Consider the following 15,059-nt stretch of genomic DNA (forward strand, 5'->3'; position numbering starts at 1 on the left):
CTAATATAATATTGTAAATCAGTTATACTTCAATTAAAAAAATATCTATAAACCCTGAAAAAAAAAGACAAAAATCTTAAGAAGGATTAGTGTCCATAATACATAGGGATTCCCATGACAGTGATGAAAAACAAGACAAAGAAGATAGGGCAAATGACTTGATATGGTACTTGACTAAAGAGAATGCTTGAATGACCAATAAACGTGAAAAAATGCTCAGCTACATTAATGATTGGGCAAATGCAAAGTAAAATCATGAAATACTATTGCTTATCCATCAGATAAGCAAAAACTAAACAAAAAAGTCTTTCAGCGCCAACCGTTGGTGAGGAAATCCATAAATTGATAGAAACACTTTGGAGAACAGCTTGGCAGTACCTAGTAGATTTAAATGTGTACATACCCTCTGGCATAACTATTGAACTTCTAAGAATATTTCCAAGGGAAGTTCTTGTTCATGTATTTGAGACATGTATAAGACTGTTTTTAGTAGCAGCATTATTCATAATAAAAAACTGGAAACCTTAATGCTCAACAGTGGATTGGTTAAATTGATTATGGCTTATTCATTTGGTAGAAAATCATAGAGCAGAGAAAATTAGTGAACTATACTTATATTCATCAACGTGGGTGAATCTTATGATATTAAGCCAAAGAAGGCAAGTCTCAGAGAAATACATGCAATGTGATTCTATTTAAATAAAGTTCAGAGCAGGCAAAACCAAAGTATATTATTTAGGGATACATAGTAATTTTTAAAAAAGCAAAGTAAAGCAATCTTTATTACAAAATTCAGACTAGTAATTACCTCAGGGGTTGGGAGAGGGGCTTATTAGGGAGTGGCACGTGGGAAGATTCTAAATTGCTGGTAATGTTTTATTTATAGACTGTGATGGTATTTACCTTATTTTCCTCCTTCAAACTACATATATGTACGTATATATATATTTTGTATCATCAACCAAAAAGGTAAGGTCTTGAGAAGAAAAAATTACAAAAGAAACCATTTTATCACACTGAGCAGAACTCATGGTTGCTAAATAGGCTATGGAGATATTTCATTAAATATTAGAATTTAAGAGTATAGAAAGGGCCAGTTTTAGAAAAGTATGATAGAGCATGGAGGAAGAAAGGATTGTTTAAAAATCTTCTTTAATCTGCAGGAATGACCTTCCCTTAAAAATACAAGGCTTTTAATAGTAATAAAATAATTATTCCCAGGGTAAATGATTTCCATTTTTACCATGTATTGAGAGCACATACCTAGCTTTGTATTATGACTCTTAATTGTGTGACTTCAGGCAAATTAGTAACCTCTTTGTGCCTTACTTATTTTCTTAAAATTTTAAAAACTTTTTATTATAGTTGATTTACATAGTTGTATTAGTTTCAGGTGAACAGCAAAGTTAATCAGTTATACATATATCCACTTTTTTTTTTTTAAGATTCTCTTCCCATATAGGCCATTACAGAATATTGAATAGAGTTCCCTATGCTATAAAGCAGGTTCTTATTAGTTATCTGTCTTATATATGGTAGTGTGTATATGTCAATCCCAATCTCCCAGTTTATCCCCCCCCTTATCCCCTGGTCATGCCTTAGTTTCTTTTACTGCCAAATGAGGATAGTAATAGTACCTGTGTTTTGAGGAGATTAAATGATACAATAGGTGTAAACGTCTTAGAATAGTGCTTGCTATGGAAAGTGCTTAAATAAAAACCTTAGTTGCTATTATTACAGCAGTGGTCATAGCAAATTGCATGTTGTAGTGAACTATCTTGGTTCTTTAGAACATGAGTGCCTTGGTAATCAGAGAGTTGTAGGGACTTTTTGTGCTTCTAAGTGCATGTGATATAATGTAATTCTAGTTTTCACCTATTAAAAATTATAACTCTGGGCTTCCCTGGTGGCGCAGTGGTTGGGAGTCCGCCTGCCGATGCAGGGGACACGGGTTCATGCCCCGGTCCGGGAGGATCCCACATGCCTCGGAGCGGCTGGGCCCGTGAGCCATGGCCGCTGGGCCTGAGTGTCCAGAGCCTGTGCTCCGCAATGGGAGAGGCCACAATAGTGAGAGGCCCGCGTACCACAAAAAAAAAAAAAAAAAAATTATACCCCTGATAAGGCTCTTCTTCACATTTTAGTATGTACTTCTGTATATTTTGAATGTAGCGTGACTAGGCCACGTGGAACCAATTTCAGGAGAACTGGGCTCTCTTTTGGTTCTTTTTTTAAAATTTTTGTTGGAGAATAGTTGATTTACAATGTTGTGTTAGTTTCTGCTGCATGTTTTGGTTCCGTCTTAACTCACCTTTGGCAAGTGCACCTCACATCAGATTTTTTCCTTGAAAAATGACTATATGAACTTCTTTAAAAAGATCACTGAGGTGCTTTAATTAATTTATTTTTAAGTCCTAGAAACAGTTTAATGTAAAAATGTACACTGTTACAATTATTTGATGTGAATTTCATAGATGAAAAGTTTTGTGTGAATGGTGTGAGGAAAACTTTCTAATGCTCAAAAATTTCTGACCCTAATTATGTCTAATTCCTGATGAAATTAATTTTGTTTAGACTATCTGATAACAAAGAAAGCAAGTTTGAATTAAATGAAATATTGTCATTTCTTCCTCACTGAGAAATGAATGGGAATTCTTGAAGGCCCCTATGAAGAGACTGTGATCAGCAAAAATTATTCCTTTTCAGTTTTGAGTTACTGTGTAAACATTTGATATAAAGAGAATCTGTTTGCTCTGTAAACAGAATATATAAAATAGAAGATAGAAGTATATTTTAAAATGACTATAGATGTGGATTTTTTTTCTTGTGGTATAGCTTGGAACTTCTCCACTTCATCTGGCAGCACAGTACGGACATTATTCCACCACTGAAGTACTACTCCGAGCTGGTGTAAGTAGGGATGCCAGAACCAAAGTGGACCGAACGCCGCTGCATATGGCAGCTTCTGAGGGCCATGCCAGCATAGTGGAGGTTTTGCTTAAGGTATGTGTTCTCTTTTTGCACTTTGCTTTTGAAAGTAAGACCCCAAAGGCTATAAAATCATAGTGGTTTTATAAGAGGGAGAAGGGAACTAGTTTTGTTACTGACAGGGTTCTTGGACTCCTTAATCAATAGAAATTGATAAGAGGCCAGACAAGTAATTCAGGCAAGGCTTTATTAGGACTTGTGCTGTAGCACTAGGGAGCGAAAACAAGTATCAGGTTCCCTTGCTTGCTCCCTGACAGGGGAGGAGCTGGTCCCTTAAATGCAGTGAGGGTAGGGGCCAGTCCAGGGGTCACATGGGAGGGGTGGCTTGGGTGGTCTGTCCACACCCTTAGTGGTGCTGTATGCAGTACCTTGCTTTTGCTCTCAACACCTCAGAAGTGGCAGTTGGGTTTTTGGTCTTTTGTATCTTATTGTTCATAATTTGCCCCAACTGCACATGCACGCAGTTATTTTTAGTCCCTTATATTAGTTTCTTTGTATTCTATCGCTGGAGGAGATGTTTGTCCAGGTGCAAGCACTGCAGCAAAGGGTCCCAGGTCCGAGCCTGTCTCTGTTTTATTGAATGTCTACTTTTTTCCCCCATGTTATCTCATTTTTTGTGTGTAAGCATTCATTTGAGTGAAAATTATTTTAAAGTGTTATTTTGTGGGGGCAAAAACTTCCTCATTGTATGTTTTTAGTTAAGTCAGACAATTGACTTCTTAGATCTTGGTCTTTGCTGTGGTGAGGGACTACAGCTTTGTCTTACTCAACATATTTAAAACGCACATGGAAGGGAATGTTAGGCTTGAATAATTAACAAACAAATAATACAGGCAGGACTTTTTCTTTAATCATCTAAATGCCAAAGAGAAAATTCTGAAACAGAGAGTGATAGATTTAGATATTCTTAATTCTTTTTATTCTGGCCTCTAGATCAACTTATCCAAAAAACATACAATATAAGCCACGAGTACAAGTCACGTGTAATTCTAGATTTTGTATTAGCTACATTAAAAAAGTAAAAACAAAATAATTTTAATATTATATTTTATTTAACTCGGTATATATAAAATATTATAATTTCAACATGAAATCAATTTAAAAATTATTGAGATGTTTTACATCCTTTTTTTGGTGTGAGGTCTTTGAATTCCAGTGTGTATTTACATGCACAGCATAACTGTATTCGGCTACACGTGTCTAGTGACAACCATAATGGATAGTGTATCTCTTGATAGCTCCCTATTAATTCATTATATTGCACTGGTTTTGAAAGCAAGGGATATTTTTGTGTAAATAAGGAGCTGGAGGGTTTTGGAGGAATGTTCATAGTTTTCCTTCACACCTTATGCCATTCTAGCCCTTCATACTCACGGCTGGATGACTGAAAAAATAATTGCTGTACGCCTAAGAAATTAGAAGGAATGCAATTAGGAAAGCCAGCATGATAGGAAACTGATTACGTGACAGATGTGTGGTGATTCCTGGAGCGTGTAGATCATTCAACACACAAAAATAAAGAGTTGGTCATATTAGTAGCAAATTCTTGGTTTAAAGCACAGTGGCTAGTATTTTCATATCAGGACTTCTTTATATTTCGTATTTTAGAAATTTCTTATTTTGAAATATTTGTATAGCATGGCGCTGATGTCAATGCAAAGGACATGTTGAAGATGACAGCTCTACATTGGGCCACAGAACACAATCATCAAGAGGTGGTGGAACTCTTAATCAAATATGGTGCTGATGTACACACGCAAAGTAAATTTTGTAAAACTGCGTTTGATATTTCAATAGACAATGGGAATGAAGATTTAGCAGAGATACTACAGGTAACTTTTGGCTTTTAATTTAAGAAAATAAAAGGATCTCTGTCATATGGATGATTTGAACTATTTAGCTTGTAGTTTTTCATTTTGGACTTATTTTGGACAGTCCTATTCCTCTTTCACTTCCTCTTTGTTCATTGCTGTTCATTTTCCTAATTGTAAGACCACAGTCTTTGCATGTAACATTAGAAGATTAGATAAAGTGATTACTTTCAGTGTTTGTAAGGTTCTGAATTCCCTTCTATACATTTTAGTCTATTAATTATTTTGATGCATGTTTGGATACCTTATGGTTTTTCAAGTCTGTTATACTTCCACTAACATTTTTTTTTAGGAATCATAATCATGTCCCCTCAGTGAGTGATGCAGTCTTCATCATTCTGATTGGTTTCTTTTATTTTTTCACCATCCTCAAAAAAATCTGTTTATGAACATAGTTATTTATGGTTTTTGGACAAGTTTTCCTACTAACCAACATTACTTCTCTTTTCTTTAGCTAGACAACATTGATGTAAATTTTCTTCTTATTGCGTCTCCTTGCCTATCTTCTTGTTCTCCTTCCCAGTAGAACTCTTCTCTAAGACTATCTGAGTCTGTTGAACTTCATCTAGTTACTTAAAAGATGTTATGTGTTCAGGAAAATAAATTTTGCTGTGCTTCTTCCAATTCTTTTACTCCCAAGAGTGCAGTTTGGAGCCTAGGGTTGAGGATGGAGGACAATTAACTGAGAAGGATGTGCTTTATATAGGTAGTGTTATATATTGCTGAATATAGTAGAGAACATAATTTGATTTAAGTAATTTAATTTCTGTAGCTGCAGGGCAGCAGAATATCTTTCAACTGTGTTCTATTTATATATAGAACACAGATTTTTATTTTTGGCCCCACCGCGTGGCTCGCGGGATCTTAGTTGCCTGACCAGGGATTGAACCTATGCCCTTGGCAGTGAAAGCGCAGAGTCCTAACCGCTGGACCACCAGGGAATTCATTCAACTGAGTTCTATACAATCCTTTCAGATACCTACTTCGCCTCACATGGGATTTTGCTGCTTTACCTAATAGGGGAACTCAGGATATAAATACATATCTGTGATTTACCACTATACTTTCAGTAGACCAGAAACAAAGATTTCCATTTGTATTATATGATTCTTAGATTACAGGATGTTACATTGAAAGTCTGTCCTATATGTTCTGGTTATAATTCTGAAAACACTGTGGTAATTTGTCCTCTAGATTGCTATGCAGAACCAAATCAACACAAACCCAGAGAGTCCCGACACTGTGACGATACACGCTGCAACACCACAGTTTATCATTGGACCTGGAGGGGTGGTGAACCTAACAGGTCTGGTATCTTCAGAAAATTCATCCAAGGCAACAGGTATTGAGATGCATATAGGATAGCTGTTGGGATTTTATGCTTTAGTAGGTATTCATCCTTTTAAGAAAGGACTGTTGGAGAATGAGGGTAAGATTATATCAGCCACGTTGGTTTTCTTTGTTATAATTGGCAAAAAAATTTTATGAGGCAAAATAATCTAAAGAAAGGTGATATTGCAAAATGTACTGCAGTATTACCTTTCAAAAGTTAATGCTATCCAAGCTTGTTTTTCACAAAACTAATATTATCTAAGCTTCATTTAAGAGTTGAATAAAGTAAAACAGATTATCAGAAAAATTCACTAGATTAAATTCCTTAAAAATTCAAACATGTTTTCTCCTTTATCGTAGATGAAACGGGTGTATCTGCTGTTCAATTTGGAAACTCCTCTACATCAGTATTAGCTACATTAGCTGCCTTAGCTGAAGCATCTGCTCCATTGTCCAATTCTTCAGAAACTCCAGGTTAGAAAAACGAGTCAAATGTGTATATCGAAAGTTGGAGATTCAAATATTTGCACAGGCCAGGAAGGAAATTTAAAAGACTAAAGGGGGCAGGGTTGAGGTTATGGCCATCTGAGGAGAGTGGGGCAGGGCAAGGGTGCATCTCCTACTCAGCTCTAACTGATTATAGTAAAATGCTCAGTTAGTGTTGCCAGACTATTTTTTTCAAGGGAAGCTGAAAATCTGGATTTTAAAAGAACATTAAATCTTGGCAATTATTTAAAATTAAATTAAGATTAAAATTAATTAAAATTAAAAACAAACTTGTGTGGTTCACAGAAAACATGTCTGTGTACCCCATTTGGCTTTGTTTTACTAGTCTGACTTTTTGTATAAATAAATTAGCTAAGTATATATGAACCTGCTGTCTTTTTCATAACTTTTAATTTTTGGCAGCTCTATTAGAATGACATAAAATCTTAATGACTGACAAAACTAGGAAATAGCACACCAACAACCACCATTAAAGTATAACTTGGGGTTAAATGATTACAAACAGTATTAATAGCTGGTTTGATAAGGTTTACCTTTATACTTAACCAAAATAATTCTTGCTATAATTATGTAAGTAAAATATTTTTTTAATTAGGGAATTTAAAAGACTCCACAAAATTCTTTTTCTTACTGTAGTTTAAGCCATTTTATTTGGACCAATGCTTAAGAAAGTAAAGAATAATTTGTTGTCATTCATTATTTAATTTTTTTTCAAAATGTGACTAATAATAATAATAACAGCAACAGTTCGCTGCATGTTTACTGTGTGTGCTATGCACTGTGGCTGATGTTTTACACATCTCATTTAATCCTCACCAAAAAGATCGAAGGTAGATATTACTGGATTTGACTCTTCAAGGTGATGATTGGATGATGTATTTTTTGGTGGGGGGGTGGTGGTTACTTATCTCTCGCCTTTCTCCCCCTCTCTCTCTCCCTCTCTCCCTCCGTCTCCCCCCTCCCCCCTCCCTCCCCCCTCTCTCCCCCATGCCCCTCAACTAGTAATAGTAAACATTTATTCATTCTCCAGCTTCTTTAGCATTGTAATCAATGTTTGAATCTAAACCTTTATATTTGGGAGTCTTAAGATTTTTCTGAATCACTTTTGGCCATTAACAGCTACGTGTGTCATCCTATTGACATGCTGCTTTTATGACCTATGCCTGGATCTCTTCAGCACCTTTGTAATTGCATAAGTATATCAAAGAAAATTAATTTCATTGGTGGATTTCTATTTGATTAAACTTGTAAAATTTTTGCCTTTATTAAAGTACATATCTCTGAAAATTAATCTTTTCTTCAAAGTCAGCTCAAAGTTTTTACATTTAGATGTTTGACTCCACAAATTGGTCATACCAACTTCTCTAACTTCTACCTTTGAAAATGTTATGTGTGGTCTAGTGTGAGAGAATTGACAATTTTAGTTGACTTTTATTGCATGTGACTTACAGTCTTCTGTGAGCACAACAATTTTTTTATTTCAATACTACATCATAGTGAAATCTTTCTGAAGGTATTTTAAGAGCTTGAATTAAGTTAAAATTCAGGTGAGTACATTGCCACCAGTATAAACAACTCAGCTGAGGTGTGTAATCACATAAAGAAATATCTTCTCGCAGGTCAGTTTGCACATGCTCAGTCAAGTTATTTCTCTGCCTCTTGGCCGTCCAGTTTCTTTTAACATCATTTGTCAGACTCATCCTGATTTAGAAATGTTTATATGTTTTTTCAAGGACATCTCAGGATCTGGGAAATAAAGTAGTACTCCCATTTTATATATGATGAAATTGAGGTTTGCGGAGGTTAAATAGTTTTGTCTAATGTAGCATGGCTATTAAGTGGTGAAAGGAAGTTTGTGCTCAAGGTCTGACTGATTCCCAAGTTGTGTGTCTGTGACCACTAAATATACTGTTTCCTCTATGCAGTTTCTTCAGGTGATCAGTGGCCGAGTCTCTTCTAGAATGTTTATAATTTGGTTTGTGATAGGAATAAATATTTGTGTAATCATCACTTTGTCTTGTATGAAACAAAAGCATCACTATTCCTAGTTTTACTTCTGAGGTGTATCTTTTGGAGCAGTCTTTTGAAATAAATGGTCTCCTGTTTGCCCTTTTTAAATGATTGAAAAACAAAATATAAGAACCATCAGTACACTAACTGGTACTGCTCTTATTCTTTCCTTTTACTGGCTAAGTAGTACAGTAAATACATCTTCTGATAATAAATAGCCAGTGTAGCAGCAAATGGACTGCATTTGAAATGGAAGCTAGCTGGCTGACATGGTCCTATATGTAGAGGAGGGGTACTTATGATAGTCTAGAATACCATGCTGTTTCATTTGAACTATGGCTTTAAATAGTTCTTTCATGTTTACATTAGGACTATCTTTGACACATAAAACAAATCTTAATGTTAGTCCAATGGGAACATCATAAAGGAAATCAGTCTAGTATAATGCTTTCATTGTGAAACGAAATGTCTTCTTGATGTTACAAGCAAATATAACTTCAGATTGTCACTGTTTGATGATTGAATTGCTTCCTTACTAGCATTTTTTATGTAAATAGTTCCAGTTTTATTCTTTTCTCATAAACCTTTATTTTTCCAAGCATTTAACTTGTTAAATTTTTAATCTCCATGCATAATTTTCATGATTCTTTGTCTGTTTGATAGAAGTACAAAAAAAAATTTGATAAATCTCAGTATACCCTGAAGCAACATTGTTGCTAATGTTCATTTTTATTAAATTGGTTTTTTGGGAGTTTTTATTTCAGTTCCTGAGCCCACAGGCCTATGCTAATGTGCATAATTATATTAAATAATCATTAGGTCTATCTAGGTCCAGGCCAGGCCAGAAAAACGTGATGAAACACTTGATGTAAGTCATAAATTTAACTTGGCATGATGAATTATAGAAAAATAATGATTAATATATATAGGGTTCTTGCTATAAGCTTGTTATTGTGCTCAGTGCTTTACGTGTATTATCTCATCTCGCAATAGTCATCTGAATTAAGATATTATCATTGATCATTGACTGAGGTTTAGTTTTCAGCTCTGAGGTTTCAGAAATATTTTATTAATATATCCTGGGTTAATATAAGGGACTACTCACACTCAGCAAACTCATAAGAAAGTGATACATAAATCAAAATACTAAGTTATTTATTTTTAATTTCTTTTAAAGGGAGGATACAACTGTCTTTTGATACATGAAATTACCTTACTCATTTTGAAACAAATCAGTGAAAAAATTTACAGCCTTCAAAAGTATGCAGACACAGTTTTCAAGATACTTGTTTAAAACATCCTTCATAATTTTGGAGTGGAATAATTCAGAAGTATCAGGCATCTCTAACATTAATATAATAATTGTCCTCTTTTACATTATTATTATTATTTTTTAACATCTTTATTGGAATATAATTGCTTTACAGTGGTGTGTTAGTTTCTGCTTTATAACAAAGTGAATCAATTATACATATGTTCCCATATCTCTTCCCTCTTGCGTCTCCCTCCCTCCCACCCTCCCTATCCCACCCCTCTAGGCGGTCACAAAGCACCGAGCTGATCTCCCTGTGCTATGCAACTGCTTCCCACTAGCTATCTATTTTACATTTGGTAGTGTATATAAGTCCATGCCACTCTCTCACTTCGTCCCAGTTTACCCTTCCCCCTCCCCATGTCCTCAAGTCCATTCTCTATGTCTGCATCTTTATTCCTGTCCTGCCCCTAGGTTCTTCAAACAAACTAGTAGAATTTTTGCTTGGAAATAGTTGGAAATTATCTTGTTAATTTATGTACCCAATGATTAGAAGGCTGTGTTACTTTAAATATTCTGTGATTCAAGTTTTCTACTAATTTGAACTCCTCTCAGTTAGTTTGAATTAATATGATAATATCAACAAGAGCAGCATTCTTAAATTTTGTGTGAATCAAAATCACCTTCTCAACAATCATTTGCCCCAATTCTGCCCCAGTGGATTCTGATTCAGTAACTTTAGGGTGGGACCGTGACATCCATATTTTTAACATGCTCTCAAAAGTGATCCTATGGCACACCGAACTTTAAGAATTTGACCCAAATTTTAAAAGTTCTATTTCCTACTACGAATAGATTGTATAGTAAATATCTAAAGATTGTGAGTGTACTACAGCAAAGATTTGCTTGAATAATATATATTTCTTATTTATTTCATTTTTATGTGTAATTTAATATTTATTCAACTGTTTATGGGGTGCATAGGTGAATCTGTGCTAAGGAAAACATGTGGGAGAGAGGAATGGCTTTCTTTTTTTTATTTTATTTTCTTTATTTATTTTTACATCTTTATTGGAGTATAATTGCTTTACAATGGTGTGTTAGTTTCTGCTTTATAACAAAGTGAATCAGTTATACATATACATATGTTCCCATATCTCTTCCCTCTTCCATCTCCCTCCCTCCCACCCTCCCTATCCCACCCCTCCAGGCAGTCACAAAGCACCGAGCTGATATCCCTGTGCTGTGCGGCTGCTTCCCACTAGCTATCTACCTTACGTTTGGTAGTGTATATATGTCCATGCCTCTCTCTCGCTTTGTCACAGCTCACCCTTCCCCCTCCCCATATCCTCAAGTCCGTTCTCCAGTAGGTCTGTGTCTTTATTCCTGTCTTACCCCTAGGTTCTTCATGACATTATTTTTTCTTAAATTCCATATATATGTGTTAGCGTATGGTATTTGTCTTTCTCTTTCTGACTTACTTCACTCTGTATGACAGACTCTAGGTCTATCCACCTCATTACAAATAGCTCAATTTCGTTTCTTTTTATGGCTGAGTAATATTCCATTGTATATATGTGCCACATCTGCTTTATCCATTCATCCGATGATGGGCACTTAGGTTGTTTCCATCTCCGGGCTAATGTAAATAGAGCTGCAATGAACATTTTGGTACATGACTCTTTTTGAATTATGATTTTCTCAGGGTATACGCCCAGTAGTGGGATTGCTGGGTCGTATGGTAGTTCTATTTGTAGTTTTTTAAGGAACCTCCATACTGTTCTCCACAGTGGTTGTAACAATTTACATTCCCACCAACAGTGCAAGAGGGTTCCCTTTTCTCCACACCCTCTCCAGCATTTATTGTTTCTAGATTTTTTGATGATGGCCATTCTGACTGCTGTGACATGATATCTCATTGTAGTTTTGATTTGCATTTCTCTAATGATTAGTGATGTTGAGCATTCTTTCATGTGTTTGTTGGCAGTCTGTATATCTTCTTTGGAGAAATGTCTGTTTAGGTCTTCTGCCCATTTTTGGATTAGGTTGTTTGTTTTTTTGTTATTGAGCTGCATGAGCTGCTTATAAATTTTGGAGATTAATCCTTTGTCAGTTGCTTCATTTCCACATGTTTTCTCCCATTCTGAGGGTTGTCTTTTGGTCTTGTTTATGGTTTCCTTTGCTGTTCAAAAGCTTTGAAGTTTCATTAGGTCCCATTTGTTTATTTTTGTTTTTATTTCCATTTCTCTAGGAGGTGGGTCAAAAAGGATCTTGCTGTGATTTATGTCATAAAGTGTTCTGCCTATGTTTTCCTCTAAGAGTTTGATAGTTTCTGGCCTTACATTTAGGTCTTTAATCCATTTTGAGCTTATTTTTGTGTATGGTGTTAGGGAGTGATCTAATCTCATACTTTTACATGTACCTATCCAGTTTTCCCAGCCCCACTTATTGAAGAGGCTGTCCTTTCTCCACTGTACATTCCTGCCTCCTTTATGAAAGATAAGGTGACCATATGTGCGTGGGTTTATCTCTGGGATTTCTATCCTGTTCCATTGATCTATCTTTCTGTTTTTGTGCCAGTACCGTACTGTCTTGATTACTGTAGCTTTGTAGTATAGTGTGAAGTCAGGCAGCCTGATTCCTCCAGCTCCGTTTATCGTTCTCAAGATTGCTTTGGCTATTCGGGGTCTTTTGTGTTTCCATACGAATTGTGAAATTTTTTGTTCCAGTTCTGTGAAAAATGCCAGTGGTAGTTTGATAGGGATTGCATTGAATCTGTAGATTGCTTTGGGTAGTAGAGTCATTTTCACAATGTTGATTCTTCCAATCCAAGAACATGGTATATCTCTCCATCTATATGTATCATCTTTAATTTCTTTCATCAGTGTCTTATAATTTTCTGCATACAGGTCTTTTGTCTCCTTAGGTAGGTTTATTCCTAGATATTTTATTCTTTTTGTTGCAGTGGTAAATGGGAGTGTTTTCTTGATTTCACTTTCAGATTTTTCATCATTAGTGTATAGGCATGTCAGAGATTTCTGTGCATTAATTTTGTATCCTGCTACTTTACCAAATTGATTGATTAGCTCTAGTAGTTTTCTAGTGGCATCTTTAGGATTCTCTATGTATAGTATCATGTCATCTGCAAACAGTGACAGCTTTACTTCTTCTTTTCCGATTTCGATTCCTTTTATTTCCTTTTCTTTTCTGATTGCTGTGGCTAAAACTTCCAAAACTATGTTGAATAATAGTGGTGAGAGTGGGCAACCTTGTCTTGTTCCTAATCTTAGCAGAAATGGTCTTAGTTTTTCACCATTGAGAATGATGTTGGCTGTGGGTTTGTCATATATGGCCTTTATTATGTTGAGGCAAGTTCCCTCTATGCCTACTTTCTGCAGGGTTTTTATCATAAATGGGGGTTGAATTTTGTCGAAAGCTTTTGCTGCATCTATTGAGATGATCATATGGTTTTTCTCCTTCAGTTTGTTAATATGCTGTGTCACGTTCATTGATTTGCATATATTGAAGTATCCTTGCATTCCTGGAAAAAACCCCACTTGATCATGGTGTATGATCCTTTTAATGTGCTTTTGATTCTGTTTGCTAGTATTTTGTTGAGGATTTTTGCATCTGTGTTCATCAGTGATATTGGCCTGTAGTTTTCTTTCTTTGTGACATCCTTGTTTGGTTTTGGTATCAGGGTGATGGTGGCCTCGTTGAATGAGTTTGGAAGTGTTCCTCCCTCTGCTATGTTTTGGAAGAGTTTGAGAAGGATAGGTGTTAGCTCTTCTCTAAATGTTTGATAGAATTCGCCTGTGAAGCCATCTGGTCCTGGGCTTTTGTTTGTTGGAAGATTTTTAATCACAGTTTCAATTTCAATGCTTGTGATTGGTCTGCTCCTATTTTCTATTTCTTCCTGATTCAGTCTTGGCAGGTGGTGCATTTCTAAGAATTTGTCCATTTATTCCAGACTGTCCATTTTATTGGCATAGAGTTGCTTGTAATAATCTCTCATGATCTTTTGTATTTCTGCAGTGTCAGTTGTTACCTCTCCTATTTTCATTTCTAATTCTATTGATTTGAGTCTTCTCCCTTTTTCTCTTGATGAGTCTGGCTAATGGTTTATCAATTTTGTTTATCTTCTCAATGAACCAGCTTTTAGTTTTATTGATCTTTGCTATCATTTCCTTCCTTTCTTTTTCATTTATATCTGATCTGATCTTTATGATTTCTTTGCTTCTGCTAACTTTGGGTTTTTTTGTTCTTCTTTCTCTGATTGCTTTCGGTGCAAGGTTAGGTTGTTTATTCGAGATGTTTCCTGTTTCTTAAGGTACGATTGTATTGCTATAAAGTTCCCTCTTAGAACTGCTTTTGCTGCATCCCATAGGTTTTGGGTCGTCGTGTCTCCATTGTCATTTGTTTCTAGGTATTTTTTAATTTCCTCTTTGATTTCTTCAGTGATCACTTCGTTATTAAGTAGTGTATTGTTTAGCCTCCACGTGTTTGTATTTTTTACAGATCTTTTCCTGTAATTGATATCTAGTCTCATAGCGTTGTGGTCAGAAAAGATACTTGATACAATTTTCTTAAATTTACCAAGGCTTGATTTGTGACGCAAGATATGATCTATCCTGGAGAATGTTCCATGAGCACTTGAGAAAAAAGTGTATTCTGTTGTTTTTGGATGGAATGCCATATAAATATCAATTAAGCCCATCTTGTTTAATGTATCATTTAAAGCTTGTGTTTCCTTATTTATTTTCATTTTGGATGATCTGTCCATTGGTGAAAGTGGGGTGTTAAAGTCCCCTACTATGAATGTGTTACTGTCGATTTCCCCTTTTATGGCTGTTAGTATTTGCCTTATGTATTGAGGTGCTTTTGTGTTGGGTGCATAAATATTTACAATTGCTGTATCTTCTTCTTGGATCGATCCCTTGATCATTATGTAGTGTCCTTCTTTGTCTCTTCTAATAGTCTTTATTTTAAAGTCTATTTTGTCTGATATGAGAATTGCTACTCCAGCTTTCTTTTGGTTTCCATTTGCATGGAATATCTTTTTCCATCCCCTTACTTTCAGTCTGTATGTGTCTCTAGGTCTG

The 15,059-nt window shown here is 35.4% G+C and overlaps 1 protein-coding gene across 7 annotated transcripts in view; it reads left to right on the plus strand.

The window, feature by feature from the left end:
- GABPB1 (GA binding protein transcription factor subunit beta 1) overlaps window positions 1-15,059 on the plus strand; it is a 79,163-nt gene that overhangs the window by 47,067 nt on the left and 17,037 nt on the right. For 4 of the 7 annotated variants that reach the window (XM_089907247.1, XM_022587123.3, XM_089907245.1 and 1 more), the window contains 4 exons: window positions 2,833-3,000; window positions 4,623-4,817; window positions 6,051-6,198; window positions 6,549-6,662. In XM_089907247.1, the coding sequence (XP_089763373.1) occupies window positions 2,833-3,000; window positions 4,623-4,817; window positions 6,051-6,198; window positions 6,549-6,662 (625 nt within the window). The remainder of the gene's footprint in view (window positions 1-2,832; window positions 3,001-4,622; window positions 4,818-6,050; window positions 6,199-6,548; window positions 6,663-15,059) is intronic. The other 3 variants (XM_089907248.1, XM_022587124.3, XM_089907246.1) reach the window with 1 other exon arrangement.

Source organism: Delphinapterus leucas, chromosome 2 (genome assembly GCF_059928025.1).
Source record: "Delphinapterus leucas isolate spDelLeu-1000000601 "Yukka" chromosome 2, BTC_Dleu_Yukka2, whole genome shotgun sequence".
Taxonomy (NCBI): domain Eukaryota; kingdom Metazoa; phylum Chordata; class Mammalia; order Artiodactyla; family Monodontidae; genus Delphinapterus; species Delphinapterus leucas.